The 14793-nt window shown below is 34.5% G+C and overlaps 1 protein-coding gene across 21 annotated transcripts in view; it reads right to left on the reverse strand.

Moving 5' to 3' along the window:
• Window positions 1–1414: 1414 nt before the first annotated feature.
• The window catches only part of CFAP46 (cilia and flagella associated protein 46), a 75309-nt gene continuing 61930 nt past the window's right edge, over window positions 1415–14793 (reverse strand). For 16 of the 21 annotated variants that reach the window (XM_064431666.1, XM_064431663.1, XM_064431665.1 and 13 more), the window contains 12 exons: window positions 14278–14399; window positions 13822–13907; window positions 12725–12889; window positions 10937–11013; window positions 10322–10382; window positions 10194–10229; window positions 8912–9014; window positions 7603–7715; window positions 5356–5437; window positions 3337–3473; window positions 2742–2828; window positions 1415–1972 (listed from right to left, as the gene is read on the reverse strand). In XM_064431666.1, coding sequence (XP_064287736.1) covers window positions 1836–1972; window positions 2742–2828; window positions 3337–3473; window positions 5356–5437; window positions 7603–7715; window positions 8912–9014; window positions 10194–10229; window positions 10322–10382; window positions 10937–11013; window positions 12725–12889; window positions 13822–13907; window positions 14278–14399 — 1206 coding nt within the window. In that variant the 3' untranslated portion in view covers window positions 1415–1835. Of the gene's footprint in view, window positions 1973–2741; window positions 2829–3336; window positions 3474–4540; window positions 4814–5355; window positions 5438–7602; window positions 7716–8911; window positions 9015–10193; window positions 10230–10321; window positions 10383–10880; window positions 11014–12724; window positions 12890–13821; window positions 13908–14277; window positions 14400–14793 lie in introns of those variants that run through there. The other 5 variants (XR_010367749.1, XR_010367750.1, XR_010367751.1 and 2 more) reach the window with 5 other exon arrangements.

The raw sequence follows: 14793 nt of genomic DNA on the forward strand, positions 1-14793 counted from the left end.
CCTCTGATACCCTATTTTGGGAGAGCTTCCAGGTCAGACGGTGCCAAAGCACAGGTTGGAAGGCTTAAAAGGTTGTCAAATCACTAAATTATTGTTCAAACTCAAGGTGAATGGTCTTAAATAATTATGGGAATGATCTCACTACATTCAAATCTGTTCTAAGTTCCCTGCCTACAAACACCTGCAGCAGCAGCTGCTCTGTTTTGGAGTCTGCTCCACTGCATCCCTTTGCAAAGCAGGGACAGCAGCCTTGCTGACAGGGCCAGCCACGGCACCTCTGTGGAGAGAGACACACATGTGACATGAAATCCTTGAATGACTGCTTAAGGAAGTATAATTTTGAAGAGGTTACACCAGGGACTAATGACAGAGATTCTTTTTTTTTTTTTGTTTCATCATTTTGTAGCAAACTTGCTGCAGCTTTTTACTGCAGACTATTTAGAACCACACACTTTTCTTGGACAGCCACGTACAACTCAAATTATGTTCTTGTCCTAGAATATCATTAATAAATTCAACATGATTTTTTTCTTCCTCACATTTTTCAGATTACATAAATTTTAGCTGACCAATTCTTTTCAGGCTCAAATATATTATGAAATGTCATTTCTGTTATAAAAGCTAATTGATAGTGTGATTTGTTATGTTGCTGAGACATAATTCAGAAAGTTATTTTAAAGCCCTTGATACATGGAATAGCACTAACTGCTTAATATTTCTTGTATGAATGAATACAGTGCATGGGAATGATGTAGTGCCACGTAGATGAAATATTTTCAGAAGCTCTTATTCTTGTTGTTTGGGCTTGTGCCAATGTCATTTGACAAGAGAACTCATACGTCCTAAGGTGTATCTACTGTAATTTATTTCTGGGTCATTAGTTGGTAGGATTTTTTTCCTCCAGGTTGCTGAACAATATATAATATTGTAAAAATTAAGAGTTCATAGTCAAATAAATGAATATTTTAGAATTATTTTAAAAATCAGATAAGTATTTTAAATTTTAAAATATTTTAATATTTTTATTTAATTAAAACAATTTACTGATTAATATAATAGAAATAATTTTTCACTCTTGTGAAAGTCCAGATGGAGACTGCATCTAGCTCAGGAGTCCCCAGTAAAAAAACGAGTCCAGAGGAGGCCCTGGAGCTGCTCTGAGAGCTGGAGCAGCTCAGCTCTGGGACAGGCTGGCACACCTGGGGTGCTCACCTGGAGAGGAGCAGCTCCAGGAGAGCTCAGAGCCCTGCCAGGGCCTGAAGGGGCTCCAGGAGAGCTGGAGAGGGACTGGGGACAAGGATGGAGGGACAGGACACAGGGAATGGCTCCACTGCCAGAGGGCAGGGATGGATGGGAGATTGGGAGTTAGGAATTTTGTTGGAAATGTTATTAAAGAAAAACACAGGAAAATAAAGAAAGCAAAAATTATTAACCTTTTTATTTAACATGAATTTGTTTTCTACCTCCACATAAAAAGATCAGTTCATTCAGAATAAGGTTGTTTGGTAAATTTTCTAGCTATACTTCTGATGAATTGTCCATGTGAAAATAAAATACATCAAGGAAATGTTTTTCCAAATGGAAGCACTGACGTTGCACTGACATTTCAATTCCATTCATGCATCAAGCCACTTTTTTTTACAATATGTTGGTCCTTACCAAATTTTAAAGGATTCACTAAGTTAAAAAAACCTTAGAGCACTAACTGAAATTTCTGCACGATATATTCTATTTTCCTGACATTCTAATATCAAACTGTTTAGATCTGAAACAGCAATATGTACATTTTCTTAATCTCACCTCTCCTTAGATCAGCATGAAAAGATTGACACAAATTACTTCAGAATTATGTTGGGTAAACCATAGAGGACACAATTAAAAAACGATGGATGACTTGCAGGAGGATCTGAGGAAGTGCAAACAGTCTGCTCTTCTATTTCGTCTCCGGGAGAGCTGTGAGAATCTGCTTCTACTATAAAAATGTATTAAAAACCATTGTTATTTCCGAATATGACTAAATATAAGAATGCTGTAAGTGCTATCATTTAACACATCCTCTCTTTGATTAATATTTGTGGTTCTTTAACATTCTTTAAAAAATATTAACTGTCACTATATTGAAGAAGCATTTTCTGAAAAAGAAAAACAGAAAACTAGGAAATATTTCTGATCTGAGCTCTTTCTTCAATTCTATGACAGTTCCAGCTATAAATAAAATTTATTTTATTAAACCTTATTTTAAAAGGTAAGTCCTGTGCATGGAAAAATAGCAGTACAATTTTACAGGCAATATATTAGAAATTGTTTTACTCAGAAATTCTTCCCCTCTCTCCAACAAGATGCCAGGTATTTCTTATGTCTAGTATGCCGTGTACAATGCAGACTGTCTAAAATCACTGCAGATCCTACTGATCTTTTTGGAGTTATAATCCCATACCATTTTTATTGTCTATGCTGTGCTCCTGATTTGCATTGTTAGTAACACCCCCTTATTTGTTCAATGGAGAAAAAAATTTAGCTTTTGGTCAGCTATGTCAAAGCCTCCCCAAATTTTATTTATATAAAATATAGCTACTCCAATTATGATATTGTATCTTCTGACTCCCAGCTCTTTTAAGAAGTTTCAGAGAAAATTGTAACAGCTCATCTGTAAGGTTTCACTTAGACGTGTGAACTATCTATCTAAAGTCTCTAGTTAGTGTTTATAGCCAGGCTTTCATACTAAGTCTTTTAATTCTTACCTTTAATGGAATCCCTTTTCCTGTGACTTCTACTTTTCTGAAGAACATGAACTGTCTGCCCAGTTGTTTTACCAAAGCTTAGCAAATCTGGAAAGAAATGTTAGTTTCTGTGAGTTTTTAATGAAAATTTTGAAAAACAAGAAAATATCAACCACACAGCCTGGTGCTTTCACCATGAAATGGTGAAAACCATGAAATGTTTTTTCATTTAAAACTTAATGAAGAAGGATGTCTTTACAGATTTAAGCAATGCATCTGTGCAGATGTAAGTTACATCCAGGGGATTTTTTCCCCATAGTTCATGTAACTACAGATGGCCATGTCATGGGGCAGTGCATCTCACCATATAAATCCTATTCTTTCATATGACCATAAACAAACACCCCCAAATCTGTTTTAAGTAGGTTAGTGTTCTGTGTGAAAGATCAACCTGTCAACCACATGGTGGGTCCTGCATGCAGTTCACCTCCTAGGGAAACTGCAGCAGAGTTTGGTAAGGAGCAAAGAAAGAAGAGACAGGAGACAGGCCCTGAGCACACACACACGAGAGTCTGGAGCAATACACACACCAGCTAAGGCAAGCACAAACACTCACTCTCAAACAAGGTCTCCAGCCTTTCTGCATTCTCCTCCAAGTTTGTGTACCACTGGGTGGCTATTATAGAACCAACACCTGTAAGGCTTAGAAGCATTGCTGTCTCTGTTGGTCTCTCTAGAGCAATACGTAGACAACTAAAGAAGATCAGAATTATTAGATCAATAAAAGAAAAATGTACATAATAGATAAAAATATAACTAAATATACAATGTCTTTTGATAGAAGGAGAAAGAATGTCAGAGTGCATTTTCTTTTATGCCGATCATCAAGTGCTTTCCAAGATTCATATGTCACTTTGAATTTAATACAATGAATTCAGGTAATCTTCTCTCAACATTTTTTAATTATGCAATTTTACCATGGGATTTACTCTGTTGTCATATTATTGTAGATCTGGACATCTTTGGAAATCTGAAAGGAGTAGTAAGACCCTAACATTTACAAAACACTGCAGAATACCTTTTATAAGACAGTAAAAAAATTGAGAATCAGGTGTGAAAAGACATGTTTAGACATAAAATATTGCAGGAAATGAAGCCTTGTTCTTTGTCATAAGTGTGGTGTTGATTCGAAGGCTTAAAAGCAAATCACATGCAATGGGTGATTTGAGTTTTTACTGCTGAATATTTCAGTAAGCATCTTCAGCAAAATTATTTTAGTTATAAAAGGGGAGTGATACTCTTAAGGTTGAAACTGCAGCAAATAGAAGGTTGCAGTTTGGTTTTATTCAGACCTGCTTTTTATAGTAACTTTATCAAAAGATGATAATGAAAGTTTTCTGCAATCTTTTGGGGAGATGCTATCTGATTGTCTATGGAGTTTATGTGACCCATTTTTAAAATTAATGTTATTCTCAATTTTCAGGAAGCTTTTGGACTTAGACATGTAACTCTTATTGATAAATTCACTAAACTGTTGAACTGAGACTTCAAAATTTTTGAGTTTGAAAAACTAGTTTAAGGAATTGTGTTTCGGTTTACTTTAGGAAATGGCTGTTTGGGATCAAAAAGGATATAAAAATACCATGAGTTTGTTTATACAGTCACATATCTGCATATTTCCATATGTAGATATGTGTATAACCTATTTTACAGACAACTAGATTTACCTTATGCATTGTTGCACTAATTAAAAAGTATTTTTAGAGTTTTTTTTCTATTTCTTTTTTATGGAATGAATAATTAGAAAAGTCAAGAGATACTTATGTCCATAGGATGTGCTTTGCTCAGTTGCTGCCCAGGCACGGTGCTGGCTCAGCCTCAAGTGCCTTTCTGCAGGGCTGCTCTCCGGCTGTCCCTCTTCAGATTTACACTTGTGTCCAGCACTACTTTGTCACCAGTGAAGAGTCTGTCATTTGCTCTTGCTAAATTTAATGTCACTGTCAACTGCCCAATGCTCCCATCTATCTACATCCCTCTGCAAGGTGTCTCGTCCCTCAAGAGTATAATCAGGTTTTCTGAAAAATCAGCATGGTCTAAATAATTAATAAATAAAATTAGGACACTGTGGCACCTGTCAAGAATTTATAATGGACATGCAATAAAAGAATGTAAACTCTACCACCTGCCAACTTAAAAGCAATGAAAATACTGAAATGCTTTTCAAGATTAAAAACCCCTGCAATTAATATTAAAAATTCTGAACAATTTATTTTACATGTTATAATAATTTTTAAAATAAAAATCTGATTGTTAAGTTTTTCCATTATGAACCCTCAGAAGTTTATCTGTCAAAGGAAAATTTTATATATTCAATTAGAACATTTTGAGAATCTTGTTCTCAGACTTGTGAGGTATACATAATGTAGCAAGGTTTCTGTGTCATATTTTCTTATCATTGCCTTCTAACAGAGCTTTCATCCTATTTAGTCCTTTATAATAGTCCTTTATAGTCCTTCTTTATAAAGAAGCTCTTTTTCTTGCAGAAGTAAAGGATAATATTCACAACTCAAAATTTTAACTTTCATTTGAAATAATCTACTTTATTATGGACTTTACTGAAATTGGCTTTACCTACCTTTTGTGGGAATCAGAGTTTGCAATTCTTTGGTAACTTTGCTGTGATCTTACCAGATCAAGAAGAATCACCAAACGACATTCTAGAAAAAAATATAGCAATGGTGTTTGCACTGATAATAACACCCGCCATAATAATTTAAGTAAATCAGACCTTTTGTAAATTAATTACTTTCTTGAACACAGTCTAAACCACTAGCATAAAATCCACATATTTAAGCTGCAATTGTCAAGTATTATGTAAAAGTACCCTAATAGTAATGCTACATTATTTCATGTAATTTTGCTACATTTTTCCATAGTGTTTTGCAGGGTTTTTTTCCCTATGCCACATTAGCATAATTGGTAAGGAAGTCCACATACCATCCTACTACAGTCAATGACCTGTGTGACCCAACTGTGTAGTTATGAACTCTTGGAAGAGTTTATGGTATACAGGCATAGAAATTTTTTTGCACTACAGCTCCTCTCCACAACTTACAACCAAGTTACATCCCTAACATGCTTTATTCTCCTTAAAAGTCTCCAGTGAAACAACTCAGAATCCTCTCAGAATTGAAAGGTTTTGCCTTCTGTTTCATTTGTTGTAGCTTAAATCTGTTACTTATTCTCCTATCCCAAGCAGATGAGAAGGAAATTACTTCTCTGCCTGGAAAGTCTTTGACACACTTAAAACTTCTATCATATCTCCTCTCAATACGTCAATCTCTTCTCTGAAAGCATGTTTTAAATGCATATAAACATATCAATGCATACATGTTTATTAATAAAACTAAGCACAAAATCTGTAGTGCAGCCTTTTGACCACTCCCAATGGTCTCCAGCAGTAACTTTTTCCACGTGGTTGATATTTTTCTCCAGCTAAGACCTTCAGAATACTATGTAGAATGGGAAATTATTTCACACAGCTTGCATGTGACACTCCTGCACAGCTACCCCTATACAGACCTTGGGGGTTTTTTAACACTAACAAGGGTACGTTGCTTAATTTGTGATCAATCTCTTGATCACAAGAGATCTGCTCTGTAACTCTGCCCCTTAAGCAGTCATACCTTAACCTATTAATGATTAACTGGTTATTTTCCCTGAAGTATAATATCTCTCACTAGACTTTCCCAAATTACACCCCACATAAAGCAAGGTTAATTTGTAATCATAATCTTGCATTTCAGGGTTTGCTAAACCACTGCATTCTCTTTGTCAGCCTGGTCTCATGCTCAGATTTAGCAATTATATATTTTATTTCATCATGTAAATGGCCAATCCGAATACTTCATAATATTTGGTCTAGGTTAGAACTTTCAGAAATCTCAGACAGAATCCTGACATATTTTAAGAGTAGGAAAAAGGGTAAGGTTTAACAACTTTCCAAAAGTTGCCAGACCAGTAAATATCTGGTCTATGGCTATCTGAAACACCATCTTGAGATATGATCCATCAATACAGAGAAAACATATTTTCTTATTTCTTGTATTATTTACATATAGATATTTAAATCACTTTTAAAATCAAAGCTTCATGAAGAAGCTTCCTGTTGCTCTACAGGGCTTCACAATCTGATGTGTACTGTCCTCACTTTCACATGCCAACACAATATAGCTACCCTGACAAATTCAGCACAACTCTAACATCAAGACTCTTCCAGTTGTGCAAGGAAAACTGTAGGAGAAATGAAGATTGTTAATCTTAAAAATCAGTCCTGAATCTAAGCCTTATGCCACAACAGAAAGACTAATTAGTTGTGAAGAAACAGATACAAAATACTCTCTACAGAGGGTACAGAGACCTTACAGAGTCTACAAATGCTCTGTAATATCAGAGTAATCCTTCAGCATTAACCTAGCCCTGATGGACAATTCTTGCTTGCCTCAGCAGAGACTTAGGAATTTTGGCACTTGAAGTGGCACTGCAGAGGTTGTTCTTACCATTAAAAAATACCTTGCAACCAATAATAAATTCCAAAGAAAATGAGATGGTTTACTGAGAAAACCATTACATATTGACTTAATTTTTGAAACCTAAGAAATTCCAACACATGGAAGTGAAGAAGCTTATTTGTGAGGATTTACAACAAAGCTGTGCAACAGAATAAAACCTACATAATACAAAGGTTCTCTGACTAAAAACCCTGGATCTAGAAAAAAAGCCCTTAATTGCCAACATCAATATTGTGGTAATGATACAATAGGACACATCTAGGAATAAAAGTTGGTGCAATTAAAAATATTTCTCAATTTGCTTATCTTACTTGGCATGTTCATAGCAACCAACCAATTAAGCAACACATGAGACATGAATCTCTCCATCCCATAGAAGAGAAATGCACTACAGTTTGTCAGCAGCTGTTCCCATTCAGATTGGCTGAAAGGAAGGAAGAAGGAAGAAAGTAAGTTACATTCATGTTACTCTTTTACAAGCACACTGTGCAGAAATCGTCCATAGCAAACAGGTCAGTGCTATTTACTCCAGAAATAATTATAACAAAAGTCAGCATGCAAAGCAAGAAAATAAACATGGCTGCAGAATTCTGTGAGAAATGTAATAACTCATATGGATTATTAATACTATGCTCTTGTATTAAAATGATTACTCAGTAACATCTCATAGTGAGCAAGAGGCATAGTGTATTTTTAGATAAATATCATCCTCTCCATCAAAAAACCAAAATTTAAAAAATCATCACTGTATGTTTTATACAGCTTTAAAATACAGTCTTTGTCTAACATTCTAAAGGAACAGTCACATATGTACCCACCAGGACATGAGCAATTAGTTTTTAAAAAGAGGTGTGGATAATCAGGCCAGCTGGCAGCAAAAACAGCAATTTGGTAATAATGATCTTTGCAATTTTTATGAAAAAATAGTAGAGTACCCGCTCAGTGGTATTAACTAAGAACACAAAATTCCAAAGGACTGACTGCTGAACTAGCAGTTAGGAAGGAAGGTCCAGTGATGGCCATGTTGTCTCATAGGGCTTGTCACTGTTCAACCTCTTGAGATCCCTTTTACTCCCCCCATGGCTATGATCTTTAAAGTATTTCTATAAAGAACAAAGTGTGTTTATGAGTAGACTCCATAAAACGGTAGTAGCTTCATGATCAATGTTTGAAATTGGAAACTGTGTGCTGTACTTTCACTACTCTGCTTCTGAAATCTGCGCTCCCATTTACAGCTGGCTGAAGGTGCATGGAGATACTATGGTTTTATGACTTGGATTTACAAACAATTATGAGCAAAGCCGGAAATTACACTTCTGCTCACATATGTGTATTCATCAAAGACTGCACCAGAAAATTTTCTATCAAAATTAGATTATTTACATATACAGCAACTCTGACAAAACCAGCCTGGTTAAATCACTTTGCAGCACTCTATTTCAGATCCCTAAAACATTCTGTCTACAAACCTAGATCTGTGTTTGATGCAACAACAATTGTTTGCTATGTGTTTATCAGCTCAGCACGTGACCCTATTTTATGAACAAAGTCTCTCAAAATAGGCACAATTTTAAAGAAGAAATATGGATAAAACAAGAAAGCAGATGGAATATTACACACCTTGGAGCACACATATTGCCAATGACACCTTCCCACTGCACTGCAAATCGGTGATGGTATTTTTCTAGTATTTCCTGTATTTTTCGGGAAGGACTTGAAGCTTCTGTAACAACAGAATTTCATCATAATGAATGTAACATACTACAAACTACTTTGGGCAATCTCAATTTCAATAACTTTAAAATTACACTATCATACTTATGGGGTTTTAAGTCATAATTAGATTTCATGGTTTTTGAACCCTAAGTCTGGATTTTAAAATTAAAACAATTGTGACATTTTCAGAATAAAACTGGGATGCCCATTTGAAAAGCGTCTTTTATAATGAACCAGGATTATTTGGTGGACAGGTTGAGAACACAAAGAAAAAATTTTAGCTATCCTGAAAAAAAGGTAAAGAATTGAAAACCAGTACTGCTCATACAGTTCTATTGCACAGGCTCAGAGAAAACTTAAGTGGGTGGATAAACTAACTGTGTTTCCAGAGTCCTGATTTCAGGAACCAAGACTCCAAAATCACCTCTTCTCTCCAAGGACATTGCACATTTAATGATAAAAATTTTTCTCCTTTTGACTACATTTTCATACTAGTATAAGTTAAAAGATATGCTCTAGAGTCAGATATTGAGCACATGAACTGTTTTATATTGATCTGCTGTGAAGGAGAACTGCATACACATAGAGACATGCTCTGTTATGCTACTGATTGTTCTGTAGCTTCTTTTGCATGGTGTTTAGACTTAGTAATTATTTCAACACCTGAAGGCAGCCAACAAGACAGATGGAGAAAGACTATTTACAAGAACGTATAGTGACAGGACAAGGGTGAATGGCTTCACACTGAAACACAGTTGTTTTAGGTTAGATATCAGGAAGGAATTGTTCCTGGCAGGGTGGGCAGGGCTGGCACAGGGTGCCCAGAGCAGCTGGGGCTGCCCCTGGATCCCTGGCAGTGCCCAAGGCCAGGCTGGACACTGGGGCTGGAGCACTGGGACAGGGGAAGGTGTCGCTGCCATGGCAGGGAATGGAATGAGATGAGCCTAAAGGTCCCTTCCAACCCAAACGAGTCTGTCTTTCTGGAGCTAAAAAAACCCCTTCATTAACTATTAGTTGTGCTGTTTCACAGATGCACCACATACAGGTGATAAGCTGTGCTGTTCTGATGAAAGAGAATGCTTTTTTGCCAACATCTTGATGTCACGACTTCTACTATTTTTTGGTACAAAACAATTCTAAATTCCATGGGTAGATTGTGAATAAAATATTATTTGATATATATTACCTGATTCTCTTCCTTCATTATGAGGGTCCACAATATCTGATAAACAGTTAATCACAAACAAATGTATTCAAACAACAAAACAAGGAAATGTAGCTCATACACTTAACCAATAGATTGTGAAAGGATACATTTTAAATTACGTGTATCAACAGGCAAGCAATTAGAAGGCAGATCACGATTAACTGGTGCCTACAATTAAAATAATACACATTCTCTCACATGTTAAAGTTTCAATTAAATACTAACAGTATTGCATTATTTGTGTCAAACAACTAAGAGAAAGACATGTCAAAAAATTAACAAACTTTTGAATCTGGTTTTAAAAGCATCATGGTATTCAATTGTCAGTGGAAATTAAACTATTCTGCATTAGCTACAATGCATATACATATATTACACATATGCAGATGTGTGCACACATATATAGATATATATGGAAATATAAATATAGATTTATAAAAACATATGTAATCACTATATAAAATACAATATTTTTGTTGAAGAAATTATTTTCAGTAACTTTAAGCAGCTTTCTTTTTGGGTTATTAAATATGTCCCACTTATTTAAAAGAAAAAAAACCCTTGGAAAATCAGCAGGAAGCAAGATTCTTATGGTCTTATGAGATTATGAGACATTCACTCCACTTCAGAATTCTAGCACACATAATGAGCTTCTATGCAACCCACTTTCACACTTTTCTATGCAAGTTCTCTGGTTATTTACAAAAATGTGGAAAGTTCACCATTTGGACATTCTTTTTCTGATGAGCTTTTGTGGTTTTTTCTTTAGATGTTTCAACTTTTTTTTTAAATTCGGTTTCTGTGAAAATGAAACGAAAAAAAATTAATGTATAGGCAGTTTTAGCAAATAAATGTCCTTGAAGGACTGTAAATATTTAATATCATTAAGTAGTAGTAGCAATAGTACTACTAGCAGTAATAATAAAATTAATAACAAGAACAGATTAAAATAAAAATATAAAAATTCATTTCAAAGCACAGCAAGGTAAGGATATTACCCAAGACTTCTTGCCTAAAAATAAAGGCTTTAAAGTGAAAAAAAAGGAGGAGATGTGATCCCTTAGACATTAAATGCTTCATTACACTTCAAATTTTGGATAGAGTTGAACAGTGATCATCAAAGAACTTTCAAAGTAATTTACCATATCTATTAATTGTTGATGTTAATGTAATAACTGAAGTTTCTGTGGGACGCACATAGGTTTAAAGGAAAAAGGAAGTTTCGTATTTGAACTGGATTTTTTCTTTCTTTAAGGGAATTTTAAAAAGCACAGAAAACTGTCTTATGTTTCTCACTGTATATATGATTGTCACTCAGAGTACATCTCAGCCAGTTATTACTGAGTGCCCTGGAAGTTCATGGAAGCTTGAGATGATATTGCTCATGTTTCCTCATTCACTGGCCTCTGTCATAATTGAAAGAACAGAGACTTTTCAACTATGCTTCCTCTCATTTATCTACTTCGAAAATTATGCAACCATAAGTTCCACTCTGAAAAAGGGAAAAACAGAAATAGAAAAAACCCTACACATTCTAAAATTTGTATTTCTGAAAGGCCTGTAATAGTATGTAAACTGAAAATATGCTAATCTCAGACTACTTACAATTCTTTCCCCTGAGAAAGGAGGAGTGAAATGGAAAAACAGAACAGGTTATACTGGAGGCTAAATATTACTAAATATTTAAGATATGGACACAATACAAGAACCTCTCTCAAACACCATACTTTCATGGTACAGAATGAGATTTTCTATACTTGGTCTATTTTTTATCTTGGACCAACTAGTTTTAATAATTTTATGTGGTTTTCTATACATATGAATAAAATTGCAGCTTAAAATTTTTAACTGTATTAATAGAAGCTATCTTTGATTCATATAAAAATGGCTCAGTGCCTGCATTTATTACTCACTTCTAGATCTAAGAAATGAGTTTTAAGATGCCATAAGGAGAAGTTTACCAACTGTCCAACTACCTAACTTAACCTCATTTTGCTAGAGCTTATGTAGGGTATAAGTGTCAGCAGAAGGGAAAGTTCATAAAGCCTGTGGGAATTTGATTTTCCACGGGTGTAGCACAAGAACTGAGAGGAAAGTATTTCAGAGAGTAAAACTTTACATTTGGTATTTTAAGCAAAGTCTTAGAGTAGTGATAAAGAAAAATTACAGAAGTGTAAATCCTTACTTCCTTTTTTTTTCATTCAGCTGAAAATAGCTTTGAAGTCTTAACAATGTACTTGTAAGTTTGTTTACAGTTTTAGATTCCACTGAGTTTTACATAATTCTTTCATGTGTCAAGGTTATTTTAAATTAGCTACCACTGCTCCTATAATCAGCCTGTACATTATTGAAAGAAGTCTACTGCTCTATCTAGTCCACCTAAGATACTGGAAACCTACTGCATGTGCTTATCTTCCAGTAAAATTTACACCACAATTCATATTTAAAATTTTAAGTATCTTTTTTATGCATCATTATGCTAAAGAAAAAAAATGTTTATCTAATAGTACCTGACTCAGCCCAATGTAGTCGATTGTAGAGAAACTGTAGAGAAAAATCTCTGGACACAGAACTTATTCCTTCTTCCTTAAATATACTCAGAGCTTCCAAAGGCAACTCCATAAATAATGTATCCCCTAGTAATACCACACACAATCCTAAATCTGCAGGTGTATCTAAAGAGATGTGACAGAACATGATTGAGATTTAGTTCTCAGTTTGTCTACAAACATTTGCAGTTAGATGTAAAAATCTAAGTTTCCTCCATTGTATGACACATGAACTTCATTGTACTGTGGATTAAGTGCATTAAGAAAAAATATTTATTTTTATATAATTGGTCTTAAGATATTTTCAAATTTCTATGCACTTGTTAGCACCAATTCTTCAGAGGGAAAAACATCCCTCTATTAATAACCAACCATCTCAGGTCCAAGTGCAGGTATATAAAATACATTCAGGAAAACAATATTTGGAAATGCAAAATTGCCACAGAAGTGATTGGCTAAAAAGAATAGAGTTGTAAAGGCACTCTTATCCAACACTATATTATTCTGCAGAAAAATTTTGTTTGTGTTATTTAGGGAAAAAAGTACTAAATATTATTGTGGCAATATTTCTGCTACGGAGAAAGAGCATAGGCATGGGAGACAATTCCATTTTTTGCAGATGTGTATTCCTGATATGTGATTAGACACATACTGTAGCATTAGGCTTGTATGCAAGCTAACATACAAGAGACTGAGAGAGTCCATAAAGCTAAAAGCAAAAAAAAGACAAAACAAAGACATCCACCAATCTACTCACTTAAGAAAGTTCTTTATTCTAGCTCCTCTCCTGAAAAACTGGTTTGTGATAAAGCCATTTTATTTAGGTGTCTACAGACTCTATGGCTTGGAAGACTCTAAATAAATGCAGAAGCACTGCTCCAGCATCTAAATCTGTCTTTAAAAGTATACTGGAATATTTGACTTGATATAGAAAAAAAAAAAAACAGAGAAAAACAATGCAAAAGCCTTTGTCCTCTCCTTGTTTTAAATAAAATTAAAATTGAAATTACTGTTTTTTGGTATTTGTTCACACACACACAACTCAAGAGAGCACTTACCCTGCATTCCAACTTGTTTGCTGTCCTTATCTTTCACTTTCTTTTTTCCTGTTTCATCTGCTGAAACTGATACACACTGAGATTCTCTGTGAAGAGGAAATTAATGGAAAATATTACCAGCTTCAATTTCTGTGTCAGTTTCAGTGAAATTTTACACAAAGGACACTCTCCCTTAGGAGTTCCTGTCCTTTAGAAGTCCCATCTTTGGTCATTTTAATTATCCTGTTGCATCTTGAACTTCAACTTAAGTATAACTTAAGCTGGAGAACAGTTCGTCTCAGAAATGGCCATTTGTCTATCATATTGCTCAGTCTCTTAGTCTGACATAGGATGAATATACTCTCTTTCAAGACATGAAACCTTCATTCAACACCTTTCTAAAACTATTCTTTTATTTGAGGCACTTGATTCACAGTTCTGTTTTCACAAATGATGATCAAAGTCAATATATCTTACCTGACAGCGGAAAAATCAAACTGTGACAGGGTTGGTCTCAGATAGTCTTCCATAATTTCTATAATTTCAGAGAAATCTGATGTCAAGTCAAACTCACTATCACCTCTTTTCCCTGTTGGAGTCTATTACACATACAGAAACAAAAATTAGAATATTTTCAATCTCCATTCTTGTTAAATACCATTATATATATAAATTCTGCAATATGTTAAATCAGAAACTAAATAAAATAATATGAAAGATCATAAAATGGAACATACAAATATAAGAAGTTGGTTTCAAAACTACTGTATTTCAAAATTTTGTACCAGCATTTTGCAAAATACTCTAGAATTACTAGAAGGTGTCAATACTTATTATTTAAATAATTAATATACTTCAGCAATTTCAATGGAGAATAGCAGAAATCTACAGCAGAAAGAAATGATAATGTGTTCCTTCAAATAATGAGAAGAACCTGCATAAGGACAACTTTGAGAAGTGAACAGAAACTGTCTGATGAATACAGAAGAAGCA

Source organism: Passer domesticus, chromosome 8, assembly GCF_036417665.1.
Source record: "Passer domesticus isolate bPasDom1 chromosome 8, bPasDom1.hap1, whole genome shotgun sequence".
Classification (NCBI taxonomy): Eukaryota; Metazoa; Chordata; class Aves; order Passeriformes; family Passeridae; genus Passer; species Passer domesticus.